The following is a 27,779-nucleotide window of genomic DNA, read 5'->3' as shown; positions in this document are numbered from 1 at the left end:
TTTACTGCTTAACGTATCAGGTAAATTGGGCAAACCTTACCTCCAGTACTACCTTATATTTCATGTAGATTATATTCTATTGTAGTTTAAATGAAACATCAAAATAATGTAAATGCATGTACTAACAATGAAGTGGTTGTGGCTTATTGAAAGTGACTAGTTAACTGCCTGAATTCTTGAAACATTTTCTGCTTGCAGTAGCCAGATTAGTGATGTTAGCAGGCAGCAGTTACAACACATGACTTATTTGAAGAAGGAATAAAGCAGATTAGAAAGATTAGCTATTTACTAAATAAAAACAGTAATTCCTTCTATTCATTTAGAAATAAATATGAGCAAGTTGTGTATTAAAAATAAAGGTGTGCTAGCTGTAATTGCAAGTTGTAGTTCTGTGGAACTATGGGGGACTGTTTGTTCACGATGGAACATTGCATAATGGAGGATACAAATCACTGTTGTCCTGTCCCTATATGATAGTCTCTCTCTTCTTAAACTTTCCTAAGATATGGGAATTACACACTTGATCTTCCCTGACACAACGTACTTAAGAAAGGCAGTGTTAGGTAATATCTCAGTTGTTATAGCTAATTTCTTTTGGAATAGGACATAACAGCCTGTTAGCAAAAGTAGAGCCATTTATAGCAGGGGTTCTCAACCTTTTTCTCTGTGAGGCCTACCTCGACATGCTATAAAAACTCCAGGGCCTGCCGGGGTTGGGGTGGGTGGGGAACCTCGGGGCAGGGGCCTTGGGCATAGGTGTAGTTTGACTTCTATTTTGGGGGGGCAGGGGCCAGTGGGGCTCGAGCCATCTCCGCAGGGAGGGAGCAGCACCTCCACCCCCTACTCACCTCAGCAGGCCACCCAGCCTGTCTGGGTTGGGGGGGCGGGGGCATGCAACCAAAAATTATAACTCAAAGGTGGAGGGCTTAGCTCAAAAAGTTTGAAAACAGCTTAGGGTGCAGGGAGGGGGTAACTAGGGGCTGTGTGCAGGCAGGATGGTAGCTGAGGGTGCAGGGGGGTAGCTGGGGCTGTGTGCAGGCAGGGTAGCTCAGGGTGCAGGGAGGAGTGTAGCTGAGGCTGTGTGTGGGCAGGGGGGTAGCTCAGGGTGCAGGGGGGGGGTAGCTAGGGGCTGTGCGCAGGCAGGAGGGTGCAGGGAGGAGGGTAGCTGGGCTATGTGCAGGCAGGGGGTAGCTCAGGGTGCTGGGAGGAGGGTAGCTGGGGCTGTGTGCAGGTAGGGGTAGCTCAGGGTGCAGGGAGAGGGGCATTAGGGACTGTGTGCTGGTACGACTCCCCTGCGGTCCCTTTTCCTGGTACTTATTTTTGGAACACAAATCTGGAGTATTTAAATAGAGTTTTCAATAGATTTTTGATATGTGTGAAAATATCTCAGTGGAAATACATTCCCCATGTTTCTGGCAGTACCATGATTGATTTTCTTTTAATTGTTTAATATTGTGAAGTGTATATAGGATTTTATCATCTTATGGTTGTATTGCTGTCTTTTTTCCCTGCATCAAATGCAATAGAATATTTTATAGTAGTTTTGGAAAAAATTAAATACCGAGTTTAGAGACAGTCAATACGAGAATTTATTTTTAGCATTCCTGAGTCCTTCCTGGAAAAATAATTCCTCAAGAAAGAATATCATCTTATTTTCCCTGGGCCTTTTTGTGCCTCTCTTCTTCGTTTGAGAAATCTTACCTTGCTGAACAATACTGTAGAGGACAATTTCAATTGATAGTTAAATATTTTTTTTAAAGCCCCCCTATTTACAGTTGGTAAGTTATTTTTTTAAGCAGAAGGTACCCCGTTTATCGATTATTAAGCAGGTAGAAGCTGCATATCCAAACTTACATTACATTATAGCTTTGGTTCCACTTGGGACACCTAGTAACCCAAGTATGTGGATTTTATATTCGTGTTAGTTGGATGACTGTACAGAATATTTTTACATCTGTTATTACATGAAAAAGCTGCTAAGCTTGACTTTCTTTTTCTTTCTAGGTCAGAAGACTTGTCTCCATTTACATGGTATCTTTCCTTATCTCTACGTGCCATACGATGGTTATGGGAAGCAGTCAGAACACTATCTTCGTCAGGTGGCATTCAGCATTGACCGAGCACTCAATGTGGCTTTAGGCAATCCATCTTCTACTGTTCAACATGTGTTCAAAGTGTCATTAGTATCTGGAATGTAAGTATAACTTACATTATGTTATTGTTAGTTTTATTTATGTAGAAGGGTCAGCATACCTGTTTGGCATTGGGAGGTCCACTGCCTCAGTTTGTCCTTGAACTCACCAGTAACTACACATGCTTATATGCATCTAACAGCATCCCTTCTGGGGTCTGGTTTATTAAAATAACATAACTGTAGTAAAATAACAATTTAATGTCAACATACAGTAGAACCTCTTAGTTACAACACCTGAGGAATGGAAGTTATTTGTAACTCTAAAATGTTCATAACTGAACAAAATGTTATTGTTTCTTTCAAAAATTTACAACTCAACATTGAGTAAATGCAGCTGCTTTCCCTTTATTTTTTTAGTACTTTATGTTTAACGCAGTACAGTACTGTATTTGCTGCCTTTAACCATCTTAATTTAAGTGAAACAAGCACAGAAACAGTTTCCTTACCTTGTCAAAAAAATTTAAAACTTTCTCTATTATTTAGTTGTTTGTTTAACACAGTATTGTACTGTATTTGCTTTTTTTTTATCTCTGCTGCTGCCTGATTGCGTACTTTCAGTTCCAAATGAGGTGTGTGGTTGACCAGTCAGTTCGTAACTCTGATGTTCGTAACTCTGAGGTTCTACTGTAAATAAAAGCCTGTATTTTCCAAACTCTACAGTTCCTTCAACCACTTGCTGGTTTCAGTAGTTCCTTACCAAAACTTAGGTCCTGCTATTTGGTGTTTCCTAAAGAAAGCCTCTTCCTCTTAGGTCTCCTGCTTTTTTGTTGAGCCTTGCAAATCTGCAGATATCTGCTTTATATCTGCTGACTATGTTTGTGGATCATGGATGGACTCGGATCCAAATTTTATATCTAGAGCCCTGCAGATCTGGATATCTGCGGAGCTTGTTTGCGGATAGCAGATCGGATGCAGATACAAGTTTTGTATCCATGCAGGACTCTGTGGTTTTTTTTTTTGGTCCTTTATGTCAGATTGCTACAGCCAGGTCTTTCCATCCGGTTGGTATGGAGAGCCCCTTTCCACATCCCTTCTGACGATGGGTCTCTTGCAGGGGCAATCCTGCAGGTTTCTCCCCCTCAGACTGCACAGGCTCCCTCTTATAGGAAATATCACTCTATTATCTTGTGATGCTTGGTCACCAGACACTGTAGATGGTCCAAGCCTTGAAACAGGGCCCTAGGACATTCACATATGGCCCAGGACAACAATGTTTGCTTACTTCTTATTTAGTGCACGTTTTTGCTGTTCCAAGAATTGTTAGGATTATTATTACCAGATGTTAACATTTAAGGATTCTCTTATTCACTATTTATTTGACTCGCGTAACCAGGGATTGAAAAATTTACTCATCCATGATGAAGAAGAAGCTTTTCTGGATGAACATACGCGATTATACAAAACAATTTATGCAAAATCTGTTTTCATCTAGAAAAAAGGGTGACATTTTTAAAAGCGTTCAAAACTGGCCTAGCCAGCCAGTAGGGTGCACTTTTGGCAGTCCCTAGTTCATAGCAATTATACTTATCAAGATAACCTTCCCAGAGTGAACCATTGCAATGGTTCCTTCTGAAGACTGCAGACAGTGCCTATGTTACTGCTCAGAGCTTACATAGGCTGCAGCAGAACTAAATCTGATCACTGTATTATTGGCTTCCACTGTTGCTGTGAGAAACTTGAGCAGCAATGAAACTATTAATCTGATCCTTTCCTATCTCTGGTTTCTTGCAAAAGATATGATTAGCAGAAGAAGACAAGCACTGGAGCTATTCACTGGAGAGGAGGAACCAAAATTGAAAACTAAGCAGAGTAATCTAGTGAAGACAACCATTCTGTCTTCGTCCTCCTCCTCCATCCTGCAACACAGCCAGAAAGCTGCAGGGATAGAGTAACAGATCCCATGTCCCTCTCTTTAGCAGCTTGGCAGCTCTTTTGTTGTAACTTCAAGTCAGGTTCTGAATGCAAATGGTAGATGCTTTAGGTGCTGAGAGCTCTGTAATTTTACCTTCTCAAATCCAAGCCCTGCAGATGTTCTTGCATGCCTTTCTTGCTGTAGGAAGGACAATTAAGATAAATATTTACTACCTACATTTCAAAATGTGGAAGAGACAAGCAGGCAGAGTCAGAGTTAAAGGAAGGATAATCTTTGAACACTGACTGTATCTACTGGTTGCCTGTCTGAAACGAAGAACAATCCAATAGTTCTTTGAGTATGTGTTATTGTGGATCTCACTCTAGGGAGTAAATGCACCTCACGTGCCTGAGACCAGATTTTTTGAATAGCGATGTCCATTGAGGCCATGCATGTATCCTGTGCCTCTTTGTGTTCACATACAAGGACATAAAGGATTGGGCAGCCACAACCCACCCTCAGTTCCCTCTTACTACCTGTGGTGAGATGGAACCTAGCTAGTGTCAGACCCACTGGACTTTAGCTTGGACTAAACTTCTCAAGCAACCTTCTTAAAATCTTCTGAGATATTTCAGATTGACTTTCATTCTTTTATTTACTTGTCAAGCCAAAAGTTGCTTGCAGACCCTTCTGTACAAAAACCCTCCCCCAGTACAGAAATTTAAAATAGGGTGGACTCAAAACCCACAGGAAAACCTTGTCTGTCCTGCAGTGGACTGATTCCACTGAAAGATGGGCACAGAAGATATTCTGCTTGGGAGAGTCTGACATCCCAGAGGGATGTGAGGCTGGAATTCCATCTGCAGGAGCAATCTGTGAGAGTTAGTGTTGGATCTAGTATGGGGGCAGGAGCTTAACAAGGAGCTCTGTGTCCTCCCATAAAGAGGGATACAGAAAAACTTTAGGAGACAAGCTGGTATGTCCAAGTATGACATGGAGACGAGTAGAAAGGAGCAGACTGCTGCACAGCAGGCTCTTCTGGTACTGGAAGTACCCCCAGTGATTTTGACTCCATCACCAACAACACAGACTCAGAGTGCTCTGGAGGAGTGTTAGGTACCAAGATATGCAGCACCATTGACACAGTCCTCGGTACTGATAGTGCTTTACCAGTTGGTGCCACCCATGATTCAGGTGGACTCCTCTTCACCATCCCCAAGACATACCTTTTTGCTGGAATATCTCTACAGACCTCAACCATAGGCACACCAGGACTAGTATTGATCCATCCAACAATTCACCAGTCCTCCATAACCATAGAGAATGCCATAGTGACACTACTGGAGTTATTGAGGCCTACCTTCCCAGGCCTCTAGGATGTGGTCCCCACTATCTCAGAAGAGGAGGAGGTCTCCTCTCTATGGCTTTGCTAGCAAAACCTCAGTTACCAGAATACAAAGAGGAAGGAAATTCAGAATTGAATGACTCTTCTCACTGCCCAAAGACGACAACGACGACTCCTCATCCCCAGATGAGGCAATAGCTTTGGCACCAATACTGGCACTGCACAATTTCAAAGACTTCCAGGAGCTCCTGGTGCATATCACAGATACCCTGGAGACTGAGACTTCAGTCACCTCTGTGAAGTCTCACAAGCTGTTTGATATTTTGTTGGCCATTGGTCCAGCCGGAATTGCTCTTCTCATAAATGAAGGCCTCCTAGATCTGGCAAAAGTCTTACGGCAAATGCCAGCCACTAAAACATGAATTCCCTATAACATGGTACCACCTGGAGGTTCAAGAACTATTACACCCACCCCAGCCTTGGTTCCCTTGAGTGTCCAAGAGAAGTCAAGGCCCACCAAAAACACACCTAAGGACAAAGATCTTTTTGGAAGAAAGTCATACACGCTGGCCTTGCTCCAGTGGAGGGCGGCTAACTCCCAGGCATTGCTGGCCAAATATGATTTGTTAACATGAGACAGAATGACACCATTCCTGGCTTAGCTCTCTCACAAAATCAGAGGGGAGCTGAAAGTGTTATAAAAGAAAGCCAACTTGTGGCCAAGACAGATGTACAGGCAGTAATGGATGTCTTTGACACTGTGGCCAGGTCTGTGATCATTGTGGTGACCATGCATGGCTTCAAGCCTCGAGTATCCCTCCCAACTAACAAGCCACGATTAAGGACTTTACTTTGGAGGGCTTGGAGCTGCTCATTGAACTGACTGATAGCATCCTACATGTACTGAAAGATTCCCAGCCTTACGCTCACTGGGAATTTGCCCTCCCCCACCCTATCAAAAGGTGTACCACCCTCAATCATTGCACCAGCAGAGACCACATACCCCATCTTACCCCAGGCAGATGGAGTCAGGCCAGGAAACACCCACGGTAGAACAAGTGGCATCAACCCTCCTTGGCTTTGGCCCCACATTTTGCCGTGACCCTCCATCAGAAAATTTGATGGAACAGTCAAAGCCTGTACAGGAACCAGTCCCCAGAGAATGACTTTTGGAAGCTGCTTTGCCCCATCCCACCAGGCGTGGTCTGCTGTAACAGCAGGCAGATAGGTGCTGGAGATCATCACCTGTGGCTACCACATATGCACTCCTTTTCACTGTCCCTTTTCAGGGACCCCTCTAACAAGAGTCTGTTACAAACAGAAATGGCTTCTTTGCTTTGTCTAGGAGCCATAGAGGAAGTTCCCCAGGAATATAGGGAAAGAGGCTTCTACTGCAGTGTTTCCTTATTCCAAAGACTAAAAGAGGTCTTCATCCTACCCTAGACCTGAGAAGATTCAACACATACATATGCACTGTCTCAAGTTCAGAATGGTAATGCTTGCCTCCATCATGCCATCACTCCAAGCTCAAGACTGGCTCACGGCTCTAGATTTGCAGGAGGTGTGCTTCCACTTCGCCACATCCAGCCCACAAGAAATGCCAAAAATTCAGAGTGGGTCCCAGCCATTATCAATAGAGTGTTCTACCCTTTGGACTTCCTACAGCACTGAGAGTGTTTACCAAGTGTCTGGCCATAGCGCGCAAAGGAAACAAGGAATCCATATTTACTTTACTTAGACAACTGGCTGATCAGAGGCAAGTCCCAGGATGAGACCAAAGCAGCTCTGGATCGCTTCCTCTACCTGTTCTCCCAGTTGGAACTCCTGGTGAACCAAGAAGTTGTGTCTTGTACTGCACAGACAGTAAAATTCATGGCTCAACTCTAGTCTGGTAAAAGGTTTCCTACCAGAGGACCAGTTCCAGTCTCTTCAGTTGATAGCATACAACTTGTGGACAAGATTGACGACAACTGTATGTATGTGTCAGGGGCCCCGCAGCCTTGGCAATATGATCACGTGCACATATGTGACACTGCTTGACAGACTTTGCCTATGGCCTCTGCAGTGCTGACTGAGAAAGTCTGTTCTCCATCCAGACATCTTGTGAGCAAACAAGTCACGGTCCTGCCTCATATCCTGTTGGAACACGAGTCGTGGTTATATCCAATGAACGTAAGAAAAGGACAACCCTCCTTGGTCCCTTCCTCAGCAGTGATGCTAGTCACATACACATCTGGGACAGGATGGGATGCCCACTTGAATCACTTTTATATGCAAGGTTCGTGGTCTTAGGATGATCTAAAATTACATGAACATCTTGGAGCTGAGAACCATCACACTGGCTTGCATGGCTTTCCTACCTGTCCTCCGAAATGCCATGGTGTAGATTCTGATGGGCAACATGTTGGCGACACACTACAGAAACAAGCAGGGAATCATTTGATCATCACCCCCCCACACCTTTTTTTTTTTTTTTTATAAAGGCAATCAGCTTCTGGGAATGGTGCCAGCATGGAATGACTCAGGTAGCTCTGCATCTACTAGGGATCAGCACAAACCTGGTAGACTTCCTGAGCAAGAATGTGGTAACCAGCCACAAATGCAGAAATCCATTCTAGACCTAATATTTCACCAGTTGGGAACTCCCATCATTAGACTTCTTTGCCATGTGGGACGACATCAAGTGCAAGGACTTTTCCTCTAGAGGAAGTGTGAATGCCCTTCCTTTCTTCTTCCGTGGTTTTGAGAATTCTTGTATGCCTTAGCACCAATTCCCCTGATCTCCAGGATTATACCCAAGATCAAAAAGGACAAAGCTATGGTCATTGAGAGAGCCCCTACTGCCCAAGACAATTTTAGCTGACCCTGGCTGACCCCAAGTCTCTCCCATTCAGTCAGGCACATCTGCCTCTCTTCCCCATGTGTCCCTGCAGCCCCCTGTTCCCATGTGATCCTGAACCCCTTCTCCACCCTGTTCCCATGTGGCACTGCAGCACCTCTCCCATTCTCTCCCTGGCTCAATGCTATCACCCCACTAGCTCCTGAGCCCTTGCCCCATCCTGTCCCCCCCCACTAACCCTTCTGAACCTCAGTCTGTAACCCCCACAGCAGCTCCGTGTGCCCCACTCTGTCTGTCCTAACCTGGCTCCACAGACAGGGTGCTATGATCAACACTGCTGGCTGTTTTGGTACCACAGTGGCCTTTGGTGGGTGAAAGATAGAACTGCAGCACTTCTTGGGCAGAATGTATTTTCTGCAGGAAAAAAAAATCTGCGCCAGACATGAATTCTGCGCATGCACAGAGTTGCAGAATTCCCCCAAGAGTAACATCTGTTGTTCTGGCAGTGTCTGGTGCTGTTTGAGTTGAAATGTCCTGGTCTGTGGGGAACTTGCTTCTGATGATGAGGTCAGCAGGTTGCTTTTAGACCAAAAGAGGTGGTTTGGAAAAGATTTCTTTCAGGACTTGGTCCCCGTATGGGTTCCAATGTGGGGTGGTAAGTGACAACTAAAGGTGTGCGGTTGGTGGGCTTTTTGTTTTGTTTTTTGTATTGAACCATGTTCTCTTAGGGTATTTGCGTGACCCATTTCATGCTGTGGTCTACTACTCTGAAATGTTCTTGTTTGGCGAAGGCAGTCTAAAGTGTATTGAGGTGTGTATTCCAGACTTTCTCCTTGAAGCATATTCTGTAATATCTGAGAGCCTGGCTGTAGATAACAGATTTCTTGCTGTGTCTGGGGCAGTTACTGGATCTTTGGAGGGAAGTCTGTTGATCTGTCGGTTTCTTGTATATAGTTGTCTGTAGAATTCCATTGTTGAAGCTGATCATGGTGTCCAGGAAGTTGATGCTGTTGTGGGAGTGTTCTAGCAAGACTTTGAGGGATGGATGGTGGTGGTTGAAGTTGTGGTAGAAATGGATGAGGTAGGTTAGGTCATCTGTCCAGAGGATGAAAATATCAATGTATCTCAGGTATATCATTGGTTTTGTGGTGCATTTTTCCAGAAATTCTTCCTCAAGGTGGCCCTTGAGGAGTTTGGCATATTGGGGAGCCATCCTTGTACCGATGGCTGTTCACATTGTTTGGACAAAGTGTTTGTTGTTAAATGTAAAGTTGTATGTGAGAGGATTAAATGTATGAGTTTGGAGACGTGTTTGGGATGGATATCTGTATGTTGTCCATTGACCTGTAGATGTACAAGGCAGGTTGTGATGCTGTCATTGTGAGGGATGTTGGTGGATAGGGAGATGACATCCATGGTGGCAAGGATGGTGTTCTGAGGAAGGTTGTTAATGTTGCAGAGTTTCTGGAAGAAGTCAGTTGTGTTCTTGAAGAAACTGGCCCTTTTGTGTTGTGAGTGGTTTTTGGATGGTTTCTGAGAGTCCTAATATTCCTTCAATAAAATTTAATTACATGATCACATACAAGTTCTTCCACAGGATCCCTGCCTTATTCAGTGCACTGGATAGAGGTGTTCACTGAAAGAGCAGCTATTGTCGATTTTGTGTTTTTTCATTGTTCAGTGTGTAGTCCAAGTTACTATTACCCTACAGTTTTCACACCCTGCTCAGAAAACAGAATTATTAGGATATGTCTACACTGCACACTAAGCCTGGGCTCTGACTCAGGTTCGAGCTCAAACTGCTCTTCTGTCCATGCACAAATCAGTCTGACTTGGGTCAGAAAGCACTCAGGAACTGGGTGGAGAGAGTCAGAGCCCAAGTCCTGCTGAAACTTGGGTCCAAGCCCTGTCATTTTGCAGTGTAGCTCAAGCCACAAACTCGAGTCAGAAGATCTGCGTAATGCAGTATGGACATGTTAGCCCGGGTCCAGCAATTGTAAGCCCTGGTTCACAATGCAATGTGGATGCTCAGGTGAGTACTTCACAAACATTAATAATTTATTTTCACAACACCGCTGTGAGATGATGTGATATTATCTCCATTTTACAGATGGGAAACAGAGGCACAGAGCATTTAAGGTCAAAAGTGTCCTCTAAGTTTGGGTACCCAATTTGAAATGCCTAGGGTCTGCTTTTTCAGCGTATTTAACATTATGTAGCACTTACAGCTGAATGTGTACAAAGCAATTGTTATCACCATCACAACATATAGCAATGAGACATGGCATTTACCAAGAAAGATACACAAAAGCTGGATGCATTTCATCACAAATGTCTGAGAAGAATATTGGGAATAACATAGAGATAGGAAGACGAATGAAGAAGTCAGAAAAATGACTGGACAAGGTACCCTCTCAAAAATAATCTACAAAAGAAGACATCAGTGGCTGGGACATGTGCTGAGAATGGAAAAAGAACACTTACCAAATACCACCCTTGAATGGAAACCAGAAAACGCAAGAAAGAGAGGAAGACCGCGAATAACATGGAAATGAACAGTTCTGAACAACATCAAGCACCTCAACATGAAATGGGAAGATTTGGAGAGAAGGGCAGTTGACAGGCAAGGATGGCAAATGTGGGTAGCCCAATGTGCAGCAAAGCACGGGATGAACTAAGGTCTAAGGTAAGCACTTACAGCTTCATTGACTTAAGTTGAAGTTGTGAGTGCTGAGGACTCCTGCAAATCAGGCCCCAAAGTCGCAAGTTGGGCGCCCAGAAAATGAGGAATACACAGTTAGTGACCACTTACAAAGTTGTGACTTGCCTAGCATCACAAGAACTGTAATAGAGGCAGGAGTAGAATCCAGTTCTTCCATGGTGGCATTCAACTTCCTTAACCAGGAGACCATTCTTTCTCTTCCAGCAGTCCCCTACCTCATTCACTGCACACCTTCCCCAGTTTCTGCAACAAATGAGACAGGGGTCCTACAGACAGCAGCCTCCTTCACTACACAACTCTAATTCATCCCCTGAGCATGATCTGTTCTGTGCACTGAATGAGACAGGAGTACCGTAGAGAAAAATAGAATGTGATTGTGCAACTAAAACTGTATCTCAATGCATACACACAATAGGGCCAAATAAAGAGTGCACAGGTAACCTTTAATTCAGGCATTTCCTAACTTCTCAGTGCTTAGCTTTGCAATCTTAATGTTCTTTTAATGTTGTATGTAATTTTCTAGGTTTTAAAAAAAGGAAACTGAAAAATCCATCACGTGGCATCATGTTGACATGCTCATGGGTCATGAACAGGATTGGAACCTTTAGAACCACCCCACAGACCTCTGCCACTTGAGCTAACAAAGTAACAGACAGAAGTAGTAGGTTAGCATCTTTTATGTGGCTCATACACTACAGGGGATAGAGAGATACACTTCTCCAGTGGGTTTCACAGCTATTTGCTGATAGCAAAGGAATGCTGAGACTGTTGAATCTTGTGTTCAATTTTAGGTTCTGGAAACTAGGGCGCTGTTGTGCCAACAATCCCTTCTACCCCGTCCCATCTAGCTTCTTCCTGTCTAGCCTCATCTCCCAGTCCCAATCTCCAGTCTTCCATCCCAGACTCTTCACCTAGTCCCAGGATCCCTTACCCAACCAGCCCTGGGCTATTTTTCAAAGTCCCAGTCTTCCCCTGCACACCCTGGCTACCAGTCCCAGTTTCCCTCTTGGGGCTCCTCATCCTAATATCCTACCCCCAGTCTCCTTGCCTAGCCAGTCCCAGTCTGTTCTATCCCTATCAACCCCACCATTGGGCTCCTCATCCATCTCAGTCTTCCATCTTACCTGGGCTCCTTGTCCAACCTCCCCCAAGTCAAAAGAACAAACAAGCCCACAGTCTAGCTCCCAGTGTTGTTTCTCTTTCTCCCTTCCCCAACAAGCAGGAAGGAGGAGACATTTGCCATCCAAAGTGCTTCAGAACAAAAGCGGGCAGCTTCTCTCTCTCTCTGGCAAACCTCCTGTGGCCAAACTGAACAGGATTCTAGGTTGACCCACCTGACCAAGATCGTTGGATTGAAATTTCTGCTAGGGATGGTATGGAGTCAGGATATTGATGGCCCTTCCACCACTTCACTTTTATGTCCTTAATCCCCCATCCTCACACACCGGAACTCCTGACCTCAGCAAGAGTCCGATATTTTACAGACCAACATATTTTCAGTTTAGAAACCTATAATGTTTTATTAGTACCTAACGAAAATATTAGGTTGGAATTAAGATTTTGAGGAATTGGATATATGCCTTAGGGAAGACTGTGCATTGGAACTGAAAAATGATGTTGAGATGAGTGCATTTGGATTATAATGGTTTATGGGGTGACCGGACTCATGGCTTTTGATTGTCCTGGGTGCAAATATTATCTTAACTAGCAATTTCCCAAATTTTTAGTAATTGCTTTGGTGGAGTTTGCAGTTGAGCAATTTTACTTCTAAATTAACAAAGATTTTGTTTTGTTTGGGAAGTGTAAATAAATATATATAAATTGTGACTAAAACACCAGACGTGTAATGCCCAACCTATCTTCTAGAGTGGAGAAAGGTAAACATAAAATAGAGAGAGAATTTAAGTGTAAATATTGCTACAATATAATCAGTAATCTTTTTGTTTGTTTTATTGCTCTCCAGGCCTTTTTATGGTTATCATGAAAAGGAGAGAGAGTTTATGAAGATCTATCTTTACAATCCTTCAATGGTGAAAAGGTAAGGCTATATAAAATTGAACTCTCAACAGTGTTCACTGTGGCTTATGAACCAAAAAGGGAGGTGAAATGACTATTGCATGTATTTTCATTTGGAAGAAACATGTACATTTAAGATAATAACAATATTAGTAGGGCTGTCGATTAATCACAGTTAACTCATGCGATTAAAAAAATTAATCGCAGTTTTAATTGCACTGTTAAACAATAGAATAGTAATTGAAATGTATTAAATATTTTGGAAGTTTTTCTACATTTTCAAATATATTGATTTTAATTACAACACAGAATACAAAGTGTACAGTGCTCATTTTATATTATTTTTTATTACAAATATTTGCACTGTAAAAATGATAAAAGAAACTGGATTTTTCAGTTCTCCTCATACAAGTACTGTAGTGCAATCTCTTTATCATGAAAGTGCAACTTACAAATGTAGATTTTTTTTGTTACATAACTGCACTCAAAAACAAAACAATGTAAGACTTTAGAGGCTACAAGTCCATTCAGTCCTACTTCTTGTTCAGCCAGTCGCTAAGACAAACAAGTTTGTTTACATTTACAGGAGATAATGCTGTCCTCTTCTTATTTACAATGTCACCTGAAAGTGAGAACAGGTGTTCACATGGCACTTTTGTAGCCGGTGTTGCAAGGTATTTATGTGCCAGAGATGCTAAACATTCGCATGGCCCTTCATGCTTCGGCCACTATTCCAGAGGACATGCTTCCATGTGACTGAACTGCTTGGGGGAGAATTGTATGTCTCCTGCTCTGTTTTACCTGTATTCTGCCATATATTTCATGTTATAGCAGTCTTGGATGATGACCCAGCACATGTTGTTCATTTTAAGAACACATTCACTACAGATTTGACAAAATGCAAAGAAGGTACCAATGTGAGATTTCTAAAGATAGCTACAGTACTCGACCCAAGGTTTAAGAATCTGAAGTTCCTTCCAAAATCTGAGAGGAACAAGATGTGGAGCATGCTTTCAGAAGTTTTAAAAGAGCAACACTCCAATGCGGGAACTACAGAAACCAAACCACCAAAAAAGAAAATCAACCTTCTGCTGATGGCATCTGACTCAGATGATGAAAATGGACATGCTGCTGCACTGCTTTGGATCGTTATCGAGCAGACCCCGTCCTCAGCATGTTTGCATGTATTCTGGAACGGTGGTTGAAGCATGAAGGGACATGTGAATCTTTAGTGCATCTGGCACGTAAATATCTTGCGATGCCGGCTACAACAGTGCCATGCGAATGTCTGTTCTCACTTTCAGGTAACATTGTAAACGAGAAGCGGGCAGCATTATCTCCTGCAAATGTAAACAAACTTGTTTGTCTGCGTGATTGGCTGAACAAGCAGTAAGACTGAGTGGACTTGTAGGCTCTAAAGTTTTACCTTGTTTTATTTTTGTACATAATTCTACATTTGTAATTTCAACTTTCATGATAAAGAGATTGCACTACAGTATTTGTATTAGGTGAACTGAAAAATACTATTTCTTTTGTTTTTTACAGTGCAAATATTTGTAATCAAAAATAAATATAAAGAGAGCACTGTGCACTTCGTATTCTGTGTTGTAATTGAAATCAATATATTTGAAAATGTAGAAAACATCCAAAAATATTTAAATAAATGGCATTCTGTTATTGTTTAACAGCGTGATTAATTGCACGATTACTTGCGATTTTTTTAAATTCCATGATTAATCGCGATTAATTTTTTTTAATAGCTTGACAGCCCTAAATATTAGTCATTATTACCCCCAATTCAGGAAAGTATGTAAGCATGTACCTGATTTTAAGCATGAGAATAGTCTTAAGGAATAGCTTATGCAAGGGAAATAAAACATAAATTGTAGCTGCAATTAATTGTCTATTCAGACTTAAATACATTAGTTAAAATCATTCTTGTTGTAACTCTGTTTAAATCAATGGAGTTAAAACAGGATTGAATTTAACATAGTGATATTTCAAGTACTATGAGGTAAATTTTCATCAATAAAGTGCTTGTTATAAAGATTTAAATTCTGGTATCCAATCACAGAATTTAAAATGATCTGGAAAAATCAGATAATTTGGTATAAATCAGTAATGTAACATTATGTTTATTAAATACAAAAAACAGTTAATGCAACATTTAAGATAGAGATTAATTGCACAAACCACAGGAAATTCAGTCTTTATAGTTCATAGCATAACTGAAATCCTTTGGATCTATGTAATATTTTGTATCATATGTTAACCTTACTAAAATCTAATTTATGATTATGAAAAAACTAATATGATAGTCCATCAATAGCTATTAGCTAAGATGGTCAAGGATACAATCCCATGCTCCAGATGTCCCTAAACCTCCAACTGCCAGAAGCGTCTGGCACTGGCCACTGTCAGAGATGGGGTAGATGGACCATTGGCCTGACACGGAATGGCAGTTCTTACGTTAATGATTGTCCAGAAAGTTGTTTGGTCCAAATAAGTAGGATAATAGAATTTTGCAAGGCTTTTTCATATGGTGTTAAGTTTGTCTTAATATATTCTATATGCGCAATGTGGCTGAGTTACAATTGCTGTGGGAACCATATATTGAAACTTTTAGATTTTAATCATTCGTATTTGAACTATGTTATCTTATCATAGTTTCTTCCTTTAATTTCCTAGTTTTGATTTTTAGATAACATTTTATTGTATTATATAGTCAAATAAATACACTGAATCCCTTTACAAATGCAGATACCATTCTGACATTCAGATAAATTAATTCCATATGTTTGTAATTATTCAAAGGTAGATATGTTTGTTTTAATGTACAGATCTTTGAAGAAAATACATGTCTGCAGATATATGCTGCATCACAAAGGTTGCTTTGTTAAAAAGTTAGAGTACTGTATTACGCATGCAGTGTTTGTAATTTTCAAACATTTATGACTTGTTTGTTAATATGGCAAAGGACCACAGGGGAGATTTTCAAAGTCACAAATAACATTTAGTTATCCAACTGTCCTTGGGCCATTGAGGTCAATGCAAAGCTTTCCATGGACTTCTGGAGGCCTTGGATCAGTCCCCAGAACTATTGCTATGCGCTTCTGTAGGGATTTTTATAATTGGACAGTTACAGCTCCTCTGTGCTTATTTTCAGATACTGAATTATTATTAGGGCAGACCAGTTTTGTTAAGGACATTTGTTAAAATGTAGACGTTTGCAGCATTTATAATGTTAGTAAAATCAAATATATTGTGGAACTTTTAATTATTTATTGTGATTTTAATTGATAACCCCAATAAGATGGTGTAACTTTTCAACATGTTTCAATTTGTTTTTAACTTTAGAGTATGTGAGCTTTTACAAGGTGGAGCCATAATGAATAAATTTTACCAGCCTCATGAAGCCCATATTCCCTACCTCCTGCAACTGTTTATAGACTACAACCTGTATGGAATGAATTTAATAAACCTGGCTGCTGTCAAATTCAGAAAGGCAAAGAGAAGAAGTAAGGTGTTTATTTCTCAAGGTTAAATCATAAATAATTGTCTTGTAGGTTCAAACCACTACTTCCAAATGGAACCAACATTAGGTTTCTGATTTTGCCATTGTTTGCTCTGTCTTAAATACAGTTGTGTATTATCTGTGTACTATATATTGTTCATTTATAGCTTTGCCTTTTTCATCAAAATTCACTTTAAGCTTTCGTTCTAATTTGTGCATGTTTTCTGGACTTAAAGAGCAAAATAGAGTGGGGAAAGGGCCACTTAGAGACATGTGAGCTGTTGCGTAACTATCAAGGCATATGCTACCTATGGGTATGTCTACACTACAGGATTAATTCGAATTTATATAATTCGAATTTAGGAAACCGATTTTATAAATTCGAATGTATTCGGCCACACTAGGCACCATTAATTCGGTGGTGTGCGTCCAAGCTACCATAGTAGCATCGATTTCCAGAGCGTTGCATTGTGGGTAGCTTTTACATAGCTATCCCATAGTTCCCGCAGTCTCCACCCCCCTTGGAATTCTGGGTTGAGACCCCAGTGCATGATGGGGCAAAAAACATTGTCGCAGGTAGTTCTGGGTACAGCCTCCCCCTCCCTCCCTGAAAGCAACGGCAGACAACCATTTCGCGCCTTTTTTCCTGAGTGAACTCTGCAGACTCCATTCTGCATCAAGCATGGATCCCGTTGTGCTCCAGAACGCAGTCTTGAACATTATAAACACCTCGCGCTTTCTCGTGGAGTTTATGCTTACACAGGACCAGAAACAAGAGGCGAGGAGGAGGAGGAGGCGGCGATTGCAGCGCAGCGACCAGCGTGATGAGGACATGGACACGGACACAGAATTCTCTGAGACCGCGGGCCCCGGTGCTTTGGAGATTATGATGTTAATGGGCCAGGTTATAGGCTTTGAACGCCGATTCTGGGCCCGGGAAACAAGCACAGACTGGTGGGACCGCATAGTGTTGCAGGTGTGGGACGATTCCCAGTGGCTGAGAAACTTTCGCATGCGTAAGGGCACTTTCATGGAACTTTGTGACTTGCTTTCCCCTGCCCTGAAGCGCCAGAATACCAAGATGAGAGCAGCCCTCACAGTTGAGAAGCGAGTGGCGATAGCCCTGTGGAAGCTTGCAACGCCAGACAGCTACCGGTCAGTCGGGAATCAATTTGGAGTGGGCAAATCTACTGTGGGGGCTGCTGTGATGCAAGTAGCCAAAGCAATCACGGAGGTGCTGCTACGAAAGGTAGTGACTCTGGGAAATGTGCAGGTCATAGTGGATGGCTTTGCTGCAATGGGATTCCCTAACTGTGGTGGGGCAATAGATGGAACCCATATTCCTATCTTGGCACCGGAGCACCAGGGTACCCAGTACATAAACCGCAAGGGGTACTTCTCAATGGTGCTGCAAGCACTTGTGGATCACAAGGGACGTTTCACCAACATCCATGTGGGCTGGCCGGGAAGGGTTCATGACGCTCGCGTCTTCAGGAACACCAATCTGTTTAAACGGCTGCAGCAAGGGACTTACTTTCCGGACCAGAAAATAACCGTGGGGGATGTTGAAATGCCAATTGTTATTCTTGGGGACCCAGCCTACCCCTTAATGCCATGGCTCATGAAGCCATACACAGGCAGCCTGGACAGGAGTCAGGAGTTGTTCAACTACAGGCTGAGCAAGTGCAGAATGGTGGTAGAATGTGCATTTGGCCGTTTAAAAGGTCGCTGGCGATCCTTATTGACTCGCTCAGACCTCAGCCAAACCAATATCCCCATTGTTATTACTGCTTGCTGTGTGCTTCACAATCTCTGTGAGAGCAAGGGGGAGACCTTTATGGCAGGGTGGGAGGCTGAGGCAAATCGCCTGGCTGCTGATTACTCGCAGCCAGACACCAGGGCGATTAGAAGAGCACACGATGAAGCGCTGCGCATTAGGGAAGCTTTGAAAACCAGTTTCATGACTGGCCAGGCTACAGTGTGAAATTTATGTTTGTTTATCCTTCCTGAAAACCCGCCCCCTTTATTGACTCATTCTCTGTAAGGAACCCACCCTCCCCCTTCCCCCAGCTTGCTTTCAAAGGAAATAAAGTCACCATTGTTTAAAAATCATTTATTCTTTATGAATTGATTATAAAAAGAGGGAGAGAACCTGAGTGGGGTTTGGGAGGAGGATCAGCGGGAAGGAAAAGCCCAGTAAAAAAAGGTTAAGAAAATGGCAGCCTTTTGCTTGGGCTGTCCACTGGGGTGGAATGGGAGGGTGTACGGAGCCTCCCCCCCCCCGTGTTCTTACACATCTGGGTGTGGAGGCTATGGAAAATGGTGAGGAGGTAGGGGGGTTATACAGGGGCTGTAGCGGCACAGAACCTGAGTGGGGTTTGGGAGGAGGATCTGCGGGAAGGAAAAGCCCAGTAAAAAAAGGTTAAAAAAATGGCAGCCTTTTGCTTGGGCTGTCCACTGGGGTGGAATGGGAGGGTGTACGGAGCCTCCCCCCCCGTGTTCTTACACGTCTGGGTGTGGAGGCTATGGAACATGGTGAGGAGGTAGGGGGGTTATACAGGGGCTGTAGCGGCACTCGGTTCTCCAGCAGCCGTTCCTGAAGCTCCACCAGACGCCGGAGCATGTCTGTTTGCTCACGCAGCAGCCCCAGCGTTGCTTCCCGACTCCTCTGATCTTCCTGCCGCCACCTCTCATCTCGAGCGTCTCTCCTCTCCTCACGTTGGTCCCTCCTGTCCTCACGTTGGTCCCTCATGTCCTCACGTTGGTCCCTCCTGTCCTCACGGTCACTGGCTTCTTTCCTATACTTGCAAACCGTCTCCTTCCACTCATTCAGATGAGCTCTTTCATTCCTGGTGGATTGCATGATTTCGGAAAACATCTCTTCTCTCGTTTTTTTTTTACGACGCCTTATCTGGGATAGCCTTCGGGAAGGAGGAGGGAGGCTTGAAACATTTGCACCTGCTGGAGGGAGTGAAAAAAGGAGAGAATTTTTTTAAAAGATACATTTTTCAGAACAATGCTTATACTCTTTCACGGTGTATACTATTCACATTACATAGCACATGTGATTTCTGTGCAAGGTCGCATTTTGCCTCTTAATATTGAGTGCCTGTGGCTTTGCTGCTAGAGATCACAGACGCAGGTCGGGGAAACAGAATTCACCTTGCATGCTGCCATGGTAAGCCACTGTCTTTAGGCTTCTGCGCCCTGCTTTCCCACATACCAAGCAAAGCCCGTTGTGCTGCAGTTTTCCTGTTAGCTTGTTTTCTGCTGCTGAAGGTTAACACCCCCCCCCCATCCAATTCTCTGGGATGAGTGCTTTATCCCTCCCCCCACCGCGTGGCTGGTATCAGGGAAGATCCCTGCAGGAACCAAACTAACACCCCCCCCCCCCACCCGCCATGAATTCTCTGGGATGAGAGCTTTATCCCTCCCCCCACCGCGTGGCTGGTATCAGGGAAGATCCCTGCAGGAACCAAACTAACACCCCCCCCCCCACCCGCCATGAATTCTCTGGGATGAGTGCTTTATCCCTCCCCCCACCGCGTGGCTGGTATCAGGGAAGATCCCTGCAGGAACCAAACTAACACCCCCCCCCCCCCACCCGCCATGAATTCTCTGGGATGAGTGCTTTATCCCTCCCCCCACCGCGTGGCTGGTATCAGGGAAGATCCCTGCAGGAACCAAACTAACACCCCCCCCCCCCCACCCGCCATGAATTCTCTGGGATGAGAGCTTTATCCCTCCCCCCACCGCCTGGCTGGTATCAGGGAAGATCCCTGCAGGAACCAAACTAACACCCCCCCCCCCACCCGCCATGAATTCTCTGGGATGAGTGCTTTATCCCTCCCCCCACCGCCTGGCTGGTATCAGGGAAGATCCCTGCTAGCAAAACGCGAAAAGCTCTGGGCCAATCCTCCCCCCCCCCTTGCACTTGGCTAAATGCAGGGAAGGATTTCTTTTCAGCCACAGGCAAACAGCCCAGTAGGAACGGCCACCTCAGTCCCCTTAATTAAATTCCCTTATTTCAACCAGGTTACCCTAAGCGATATCACTCTCCTGAGGATTACACAGCAAGATAAAGAACGGATGTTGCTTGAATGCCAGCAAACACCGGGACCATACGCTGCCAGGCTCTGTCAGGCAATGATACCAGATTACTTGCTACTAGCATGGCGTGGTCAAGTGTCCTACCATGGAGGACGGAATAAGGCTGCACTGCCCAGAAACCTTGTGGCAAGGCTTTTGGAGTACCTCCAGGAGAGCTTCATGGAGATGTCCCTGGAGGATTTCCGCTCCATCCCCAGACATGTTAACAGACTTTTCCAGTAGCTGTACTGGCTGCGAATGCATCCCAAGTGCTCAGGGCAAATTAATCATTAAAAATGCTTGCTTTTAAACCATGTTTTATATTTTAAAAGGTAAACTCACCTGAGGTCCCTTCCATGGGGTCATGGTCTTGGGTGCTGGCTTGGGAGGCTTGGGAGGGTACTTCAGTCAGGGTGAGAAACAGTTCCTGGCTGTTGGGGAGAACGGAGAGCTGGGTGCTCTCTGCCAGCTCGTCCTCCTCCTCCTCCTCCTCTTCCCCTTCCGCGGAATCATCAGGTGTCCCTGATGAGATTATCCCCAGCTCGGAATCCACAGTCAGAGGTGGGGTAGTGGTGGCGGCCCCCCCTAGAAATGCATTTAGCTCAGCGTAGAAGCGGCATGTCCGCGGCTCTGACCCGGAGCGACCGTTTGCCTCCTTTGCTTTTTGATAGGCTTGTCTGAGCTCCTTGACTTTCACGCGGCACTGATCTGTGTCCCTATTGTGGCCTCTCTCCATCATGCCCTTGGAAATTTTTTCATAAGTTTTGGCATTTCGTCTTTTCGAACGCAGTTCAGCTAGCACTGAATCCTCTCCCCATATAGAGATCAAATCCAGTACCTCCTGTACGGTCCATGCTGGTGCTCTTTTTCGATTATCAGCCTGCATGGTTACCTGTGCTGATGAGCTCTCTGTGGTCACCTGTGCTCTCCACGCTGTGCAAACAGGAAATGAAATTCAAATGTTCCCGGGGCTTTTCCTGTCCACCTGGCCAGTGCATGCGAGTTCAGATTGCTGGCCAGAGCGGTCACAATGGTGCACTGTGGGATAGCTCCTGGAGGCCAATAACATCGAATTGCGGCCACACTAACGCTAATTCGAATTGACAAATTCGATTTTGGCGCTACTCCGCTCGTCGGGGTGGAGTACAGAAATCGAATTAAAGGGCCCTTTAATTCGAATTAAATGGCTTCGTTGTGTGGACGGTTCCAGAGTTAATTCGAATTAAAGCCACTAAATCCGAATTAAAGGTGTAGTGTAGACCAGGCCTATGACAGATGTGGATTTGAATGTCAAGTCACAAAAGCTAGGCACCTGTTTTCCAGCCCAAAATTATAAGGGAAGCTTTTTCAGCTTGTACCACAGTTTATCTTTAGTTGAAGAATTCATGTAGAGGTTAGTTGCTTGATTGCATTGTTTAAATACTTTTGGTGTTCATTCTTTCAGTTGTGCCCTAGATCCTTTGTGGTTTGTTCTTTATTGTAGTGGCACATTCATAAAGTTATAGCTAGGTTATGTTATTATCCTCTGACAAAATTTTTAATGAAAGTGCTTCTAATTAATTATACCACTGCTGTTTTCTCCAGGTTGAAATTTGAAATACATGTGTCTGAGAAAGGGAGACATTTTTAACTCTCCTTTTGAAAAATCGGTTTGGCATGTTGTACTTTTGGGTAACATCAAATTCCTCTGACATAAAAGTATAATTTGCAAATGATTAATCCATAATGTGTTATAAATGCTTTTAGTATTTTGATGGGTCGGGAGAAAGGGAGAGACAAAATGACTGAGATTTAGAAAATAACTACTGTCCATTTTCGGTGCATTACTTAAACAAAAATGTAGAGTTGTGTATTTATCTGTCAGAGCTACAAAGGTTTAAAGGAATTGTTAAAAATTATTATAGAAATGGTAAATAGTAATCTATATGATTTTAAATTGTCGTTTCCTTTTTATTTTTACTTACACACACACGCACACACACACACACACACACACACACACACACACACACACACACACACACACTTAAATTAAGGCATTTTAAATCACCAAGTAGAAAGTGTCGATTTAAATCAACTTTTTCTTTTTACTTCAGTTATTTTCTAAAGAAAGATGCAGTCTCATTGGTTAATATAACTATTAAAATGTGTTCATTTACAACTAAATAGAGCCTCTACACTAGATTTGGTACATCGTTTTGATACCGAAGAGGGTACTTTATCTATTTAAGCAGTTATATAACTTAAAATTTTCAGATTCTTATTCAATGTACATTTTTAGAATGTTAGAAAATGGTGAATGATATATTGCTTATTTACTAAGGGCTTGTCTACTTACATTTTATAGCGCTCTAACTTGCTGGCTCAGGGGTGTGAAAAATCACCCCCCTGAGCGCAGCAAGTCTGAGCGCTTTAAAGTGCTAGTGTAGACAGGCTCAGAGCGCTGGGAGCTAATCCCCTCATGGAGGTGGATTACCAGGAGCGCTGAGAGAGCTCCCTCCCAGCGCTCGCGCGCGACCACACTCGCACTTCAAAGCGCTGCCGCGGGAGCGTTTCCGCAGCAGTGCTCTGAAGTTTCCAGTGTAGACATACCCAAAGTAATTAACTTTTTGCTCATGATTTGTGTCAAGCTGCATTAGGATGGTAACTGGAATTTAATTAAACACACAAAACAGTAAATAACATTTTTTTTTATTAAACAAAACAAGCCTTTAATATAGTACATGACATATTGTGCCATATTTATGAAGCTTGACGTTAAAAGTTCGATATTTTCCCCGATTCTTTCTGTATATTGAAAAGCAGCCTTTAACTCAAAAGTTTTTGATAGAGGCCCATGGATTCAGTACATATATTTTTTTATTTAAATGTTTTAAGAGATTATCATGAGTTTAGGCCTAAACATATTTGAATTAAATTTGGATTTCATTTTAAATTAGTTTATTTAAAAAAATAAAAAAGTATAGTTTAAACAACAAAATTTTTAAAAAAATTATTTAAATAAAAAAACTGACTTAAAAAAAAATCATCACTTTTTTTATCCACCCTGAGACAGACAGACACACCCTGTTATGAAGCCCCTTTACAGCCATTTATTTTAAATGTATCTAAAAAGCTCTTGGAACCCTTAACCTTTCCACGATCAGGAATAATTCCACCCTCTTGCTGTTCTATATGTCTGGAGCAGTGGGAGGTCAGAGGACTGCAGCTCAGCTAAAATGAAAAGATCTTCAAGGGGAATAATCTATGGGGCCCTACATCCAGTCATTGGGAGGAATAGGGGAGAAGCAGGATCAGGTACTTGCATTCTCCCCAAGATACCAAAAGAGCCTCACAGAGGCAGGCAAATAGGGTGTAGGGCAGTGTTCCCTCTAATTTTTACGTCCTTGTGCATAATTCATTTTGTTATGTGCACCAATATGGAGGTGATGTGTGGCGCGGTGGGGCCGAGGGGTTCAGAGTGTGGGAGGGGGCTCAGGGCTGGGGCAGAGGGTTGGGGTGCGGTGGGGTGAGGGCTCTGGCTGGGGGGGGTGGACTTGGATGGGGCCAGGGATGAGGGGTTGGGGGTGCAGGAGGGGGCTCAGGGCTGGGGCAGAGGGTTGAGGTGCAGGGGGTGAGGGTTCTGGCTGGGATGGGGCCAGGGATGAGGGGTTCGGGGTGTGGAAGGGGGCTCAGGGCTGGGGCAGGAGGTTGGGATGTGGGGGATAACCCCACTACATTTTCCAATATTAAAGCAACATGCTGTTCTCCTTCAGGTTCGTCATTTTTAAATGACAAAACCATGACAGTAGTCTCCTCTTGAGGTAGCCTGGATGTACAGTAGAGGCTCAGAATCCCATCAATTTTACACTGAGCAGGCTCTCCTGCATCATGTGGGAAACTAACGAACAGCCTTCAATGTGGCATTTTAAGACTGGGTCTGATGGGAAGGGAGGAAAGAAGCTAAGAAAAAGACAAAACAGTTGCTGAGATAGAACTGCCAATGACAGAAAAAATGGAGTCAAGGGGAAACACTGAGAAACTTCTGCAGAGCAAGGGACATAGACAGAAATAGAGAGAGGCTGGTGGAAGTGGAACAAATGGTACCCTGGATTGTTAAAATCACTAGGAGTTGAGGGCTCCAGCTGTGGGGGTGGGCTCTAGGATGGGGGTGAGGGGTTTGGGGTGCAGACTGCCCCGGGGCTGCAGCGGGGAGAGAGGACTCCCCCCAGCCCTCTCTCTTGGGGCCAGGTGTGAGGCACCTCTCCCCAGCAGCTCCGGCTGGACTGGGCTGGGGGAAGGGCACCTCTCCCCGGCCGTGGCAGCTCTGGTGGGGCTGGGCCGGGGGAGGGGCGCCTCTCCCCCGAAGTGGTAGCTCCGGCTAGGCTGGGCCGGGGGAGGGGCACCTCTCCATGGCCATGGCAGCTCTGACAGGGCTGGCTAGGCCGGGCTGGGGGAGGGGCACCTCTTCCCACCTGCACAGCCCTTGGTAGCCTGCTCCGTGGCTGCACAGCTTACGGGGAACTTAGGTGTAGGGAACACTCTCTTTTTCCGTCCTCCCTTCAGAGATCTACTTGTCTAAATGTGACAATGTTAGTCTATCACCTGGACGGGTGAACAAAAAACAACTGTGTCAGGCTAGCCCCTTAATTTCTCTCCCACCTTTAAGTGTGAGAGATCTAGTTCCTGAATGGAGGAGAGGTTGGAAGGGGAGAGTGGGTGTAGCCAAAAGAAGCACATGCCCGTTTCTTCTTCCCCTGTGGGCAGTACCACAGATTGTCCTGGCAGGGAGTAGCAAATCCAGTATCAGTCCTGTACCTAACTGTGTTTGTGGGAATCAAACCAAGATGGTTGATTTACACAGGCAGTCCTGCTACTCAGCCAGGCTCGGGCAGTGATTTAAAGGGCCAGAGGCTCCTGCCGCTGCGGGGAGCCACGGGCCCTTTAAATCCCCGCCTGAGCCCCACTGCCAGAGCCCAAGCGGTGATTTAAAGGGATCGGTGCTCCCCGTAGCGGCTGGAGCAGCGGGCCCTTTAAATCACCGCCGGGGAAGCCCGTCCAGTCCGGCACGGCGTACTGGCCTGAACCCAATATAACGCGGTCTCACCTATAAGACGGTGAGATTTTTTGGCTCCTGAGGACCGCGTTATATCGGGGTAGAGGTACATGTCTGTTCCCTCCTTCTCAGTTGGGTATATTAGTGAGGGGGACGGTGCCCCCTGCCATACCTGCTGAAGACCTGGCATCTTCAGCAGTTGAGTTTCCGCTTTTGCCATGAACCCTAGGGGTTCTCGGACATTGCTGTAAGGCAGGGGTGGGCAAACTACGGCCCAGGGGCCGAATCCGGCCCTCAAGCTCCTGCCGGGGAGTGGGGTCCAGGGCTTGCGCCGCTCCACATATGCTCCCAGAAGCAGCAGCATGTCCCCCTTCCGGCTCCTACATGTGGGGCAGCCAGAGGGCTCCGCACGCTGTCCCCGCCCCAAGCAACCACGGCCAATGGGAGCTGCAGGGGCGGCACCTGCAGACGGGGCAGTGTACAGCAGATCCGCCTGGCCGTGCCTCCGTGTAGGAGCCGGAGGGGGGACATGCCGCTGCTTTCGGGAGCTGCTTGAGGTAAGCGCCGCACAGAGCCTGCACCTCTGACCCCCTCCAGCGCCCCAACCCCCTGCCCCAGCCCTGAGCCCCATCCTGCCCTCCGAACCCCTCGGTCCCACCCTCCTGCACTCCAGAGCCTGCATCCCCAGCTGGAGCCCTCACCCCTCCACCCTCACCCCAACCTCCTGGTCCCACCCCAGAGCCCGCACCCCCAGCTAGAGCCCTCACCCCCTTGTGCACCCCAACCCCCAATTTTGTGAGCATTCATGGCCTGCCATACAATTTCCATACCCAGATGTGGCCCTTGGGCCAAAAAGTTTGCCCACCCCTGCTGTAGGGCTAGACTTTATTCTAGAGTGGGAAGAGGACTATAGGGGTGCCCTTAAATCTTCACAAATTACTTCTTAAAAATAGACTCAGATTGGATTATTACTGAAAATGGCCCTTACTTTTTTAATTTATTTGCAAATGGAGGTTGTAAAAAAAAAAGGGGGGGGGGGCAAGAATGCTTTAAAACCATTATTGTTTCAAGAAAATACATTTTCAAAATAAAATTCTATTTTTCTTAGTACGTGGTCTACAGGTAAAATGTTTGTTTATTAAATACTTATTTAGCAGTTTCAGTACTATACCTTTAAAACACATAAATGCTTACTGAGTCCTATTGAGTGTGTATTTGAAAATGTGTATGAAGCTGTTTCTCTAAATGATGCATGGTGAGTATCAGTGAACATGCAACTAATTTTGGAGAAGAAAAAGAGTATTTACATTCATCTAAGTATATATTTACCCAAGGGACTGATACTTGTCTCCTGGATCACTAATAGATCTTTGTTAACAAATATGGAAGATTTTCTTGTTGAAGGATATAAATTAAATTAAAAAAAACTGTTGGTGTGTGCCACAAGGCAATAAAAGTTGAGAAAATCCAAAATTCAAGCTGATCTTTAGTGTGGAAGTGGGAGACTTGACTAATCTTTTTAGAGTGTGTTTTTGCTGTTTTTGTCAAACAGCAAAAGCAAAACTGTTGCTTCTAGTGCCACTGCCTGTGTGTGCTTCATCGTTCCTTCCTCTGAAGAGTTAAGTTCCAGAAGGAGACCACAGGGGAGGTAGTAAATCTTCAGAGGGTACTTCCCCCAGCTTGACCCTGGAGCACAATTCCTTAAACTGAAACCTCTGAGCAAACTTATACAGTCCTTTCTTTATCTGCAGGTCAGACACCATCTGCTTTCACTGCAGATTTCTACTTACTATTATGGACACCACATCTGGAATACATTGTATATTCTCTTTCCGTTCAGGGCATAAGAAAGACGAAAAGTGCTTAGTAATGTTTAGAGTTTTATCTGGTATCTGATTTCTGTTGGGAGCTTGGCTGAGGCCCCAGGCATTTGGGAATCTTTAGAGAGGTTAGATCAGAGATGACAAATAATTTCCCTGGAAGTGCACTTAAAAAGCAAAAAAGAAAAGTAGTTTACAGCTTTAATTTTAATGATTTCATCGTATGCTGTGGATATTTGTTTTTCTTTTTTTAGTGTGTGTCCACATGAATCTATTCATTGGTAGAGAAATTATCAGTAAGGTAAAGGGTAGTGTGATTCCTTTTTGAAGCCTATGTTGTAAAGCATTTCTTT

At 44.3% G+C, this 27,779-nt stretch overlaps 1 protein-coding gene across 1 annotated transcript in view; it reads left to right on the top strand.

Annotated features, from left to right (window-relative positions):
- REV3L (REV3 like, DNA directed polymerase zeta catalytic subunit) overlaps window positions 1-27,779 on the top strand; it is a 263,253-nt gene that overhangs the window by 110,195 nt on the left and 125,279 nt on the right. The window contains exons 2-4 of the mRNA XM_065401417.1: window positions 2,005-2,194; window positions 12,916-12,990; window positions 16,326-16,486. Coding sequence (XP_065257489.1) covers window positions 2,005-2,194; window positions 12,916-12,990; window positions 16,326-16,486 — 426 coding nt within the window. The remainder of the gene's footprint in view (window positions 1-2,004; window positions 2,195-12,915; window positions 12,991-16,325; window positions 16,487-27,779) is intronic.

The sequence above is a fragment of the Emys orbicularis genome, chromosome 3, assembly GCF_028017835.1.
Source record: "Emys orbicularis isolate rEmyOrb1 chromosome 3, rEmyOrb1.hap1, whole genome shotgun sequence".
In the NCBI taxonomy this organism is placed as follows: Eukaryota; Metazoa; Chordata; order Testudines; family Emydidae; genus Emys; species Emys orbicularis.
Note: the sequence above shows the minus strand (reverse complement) of the source record. Positions and strands in the feature narration are given on the sequence as shown.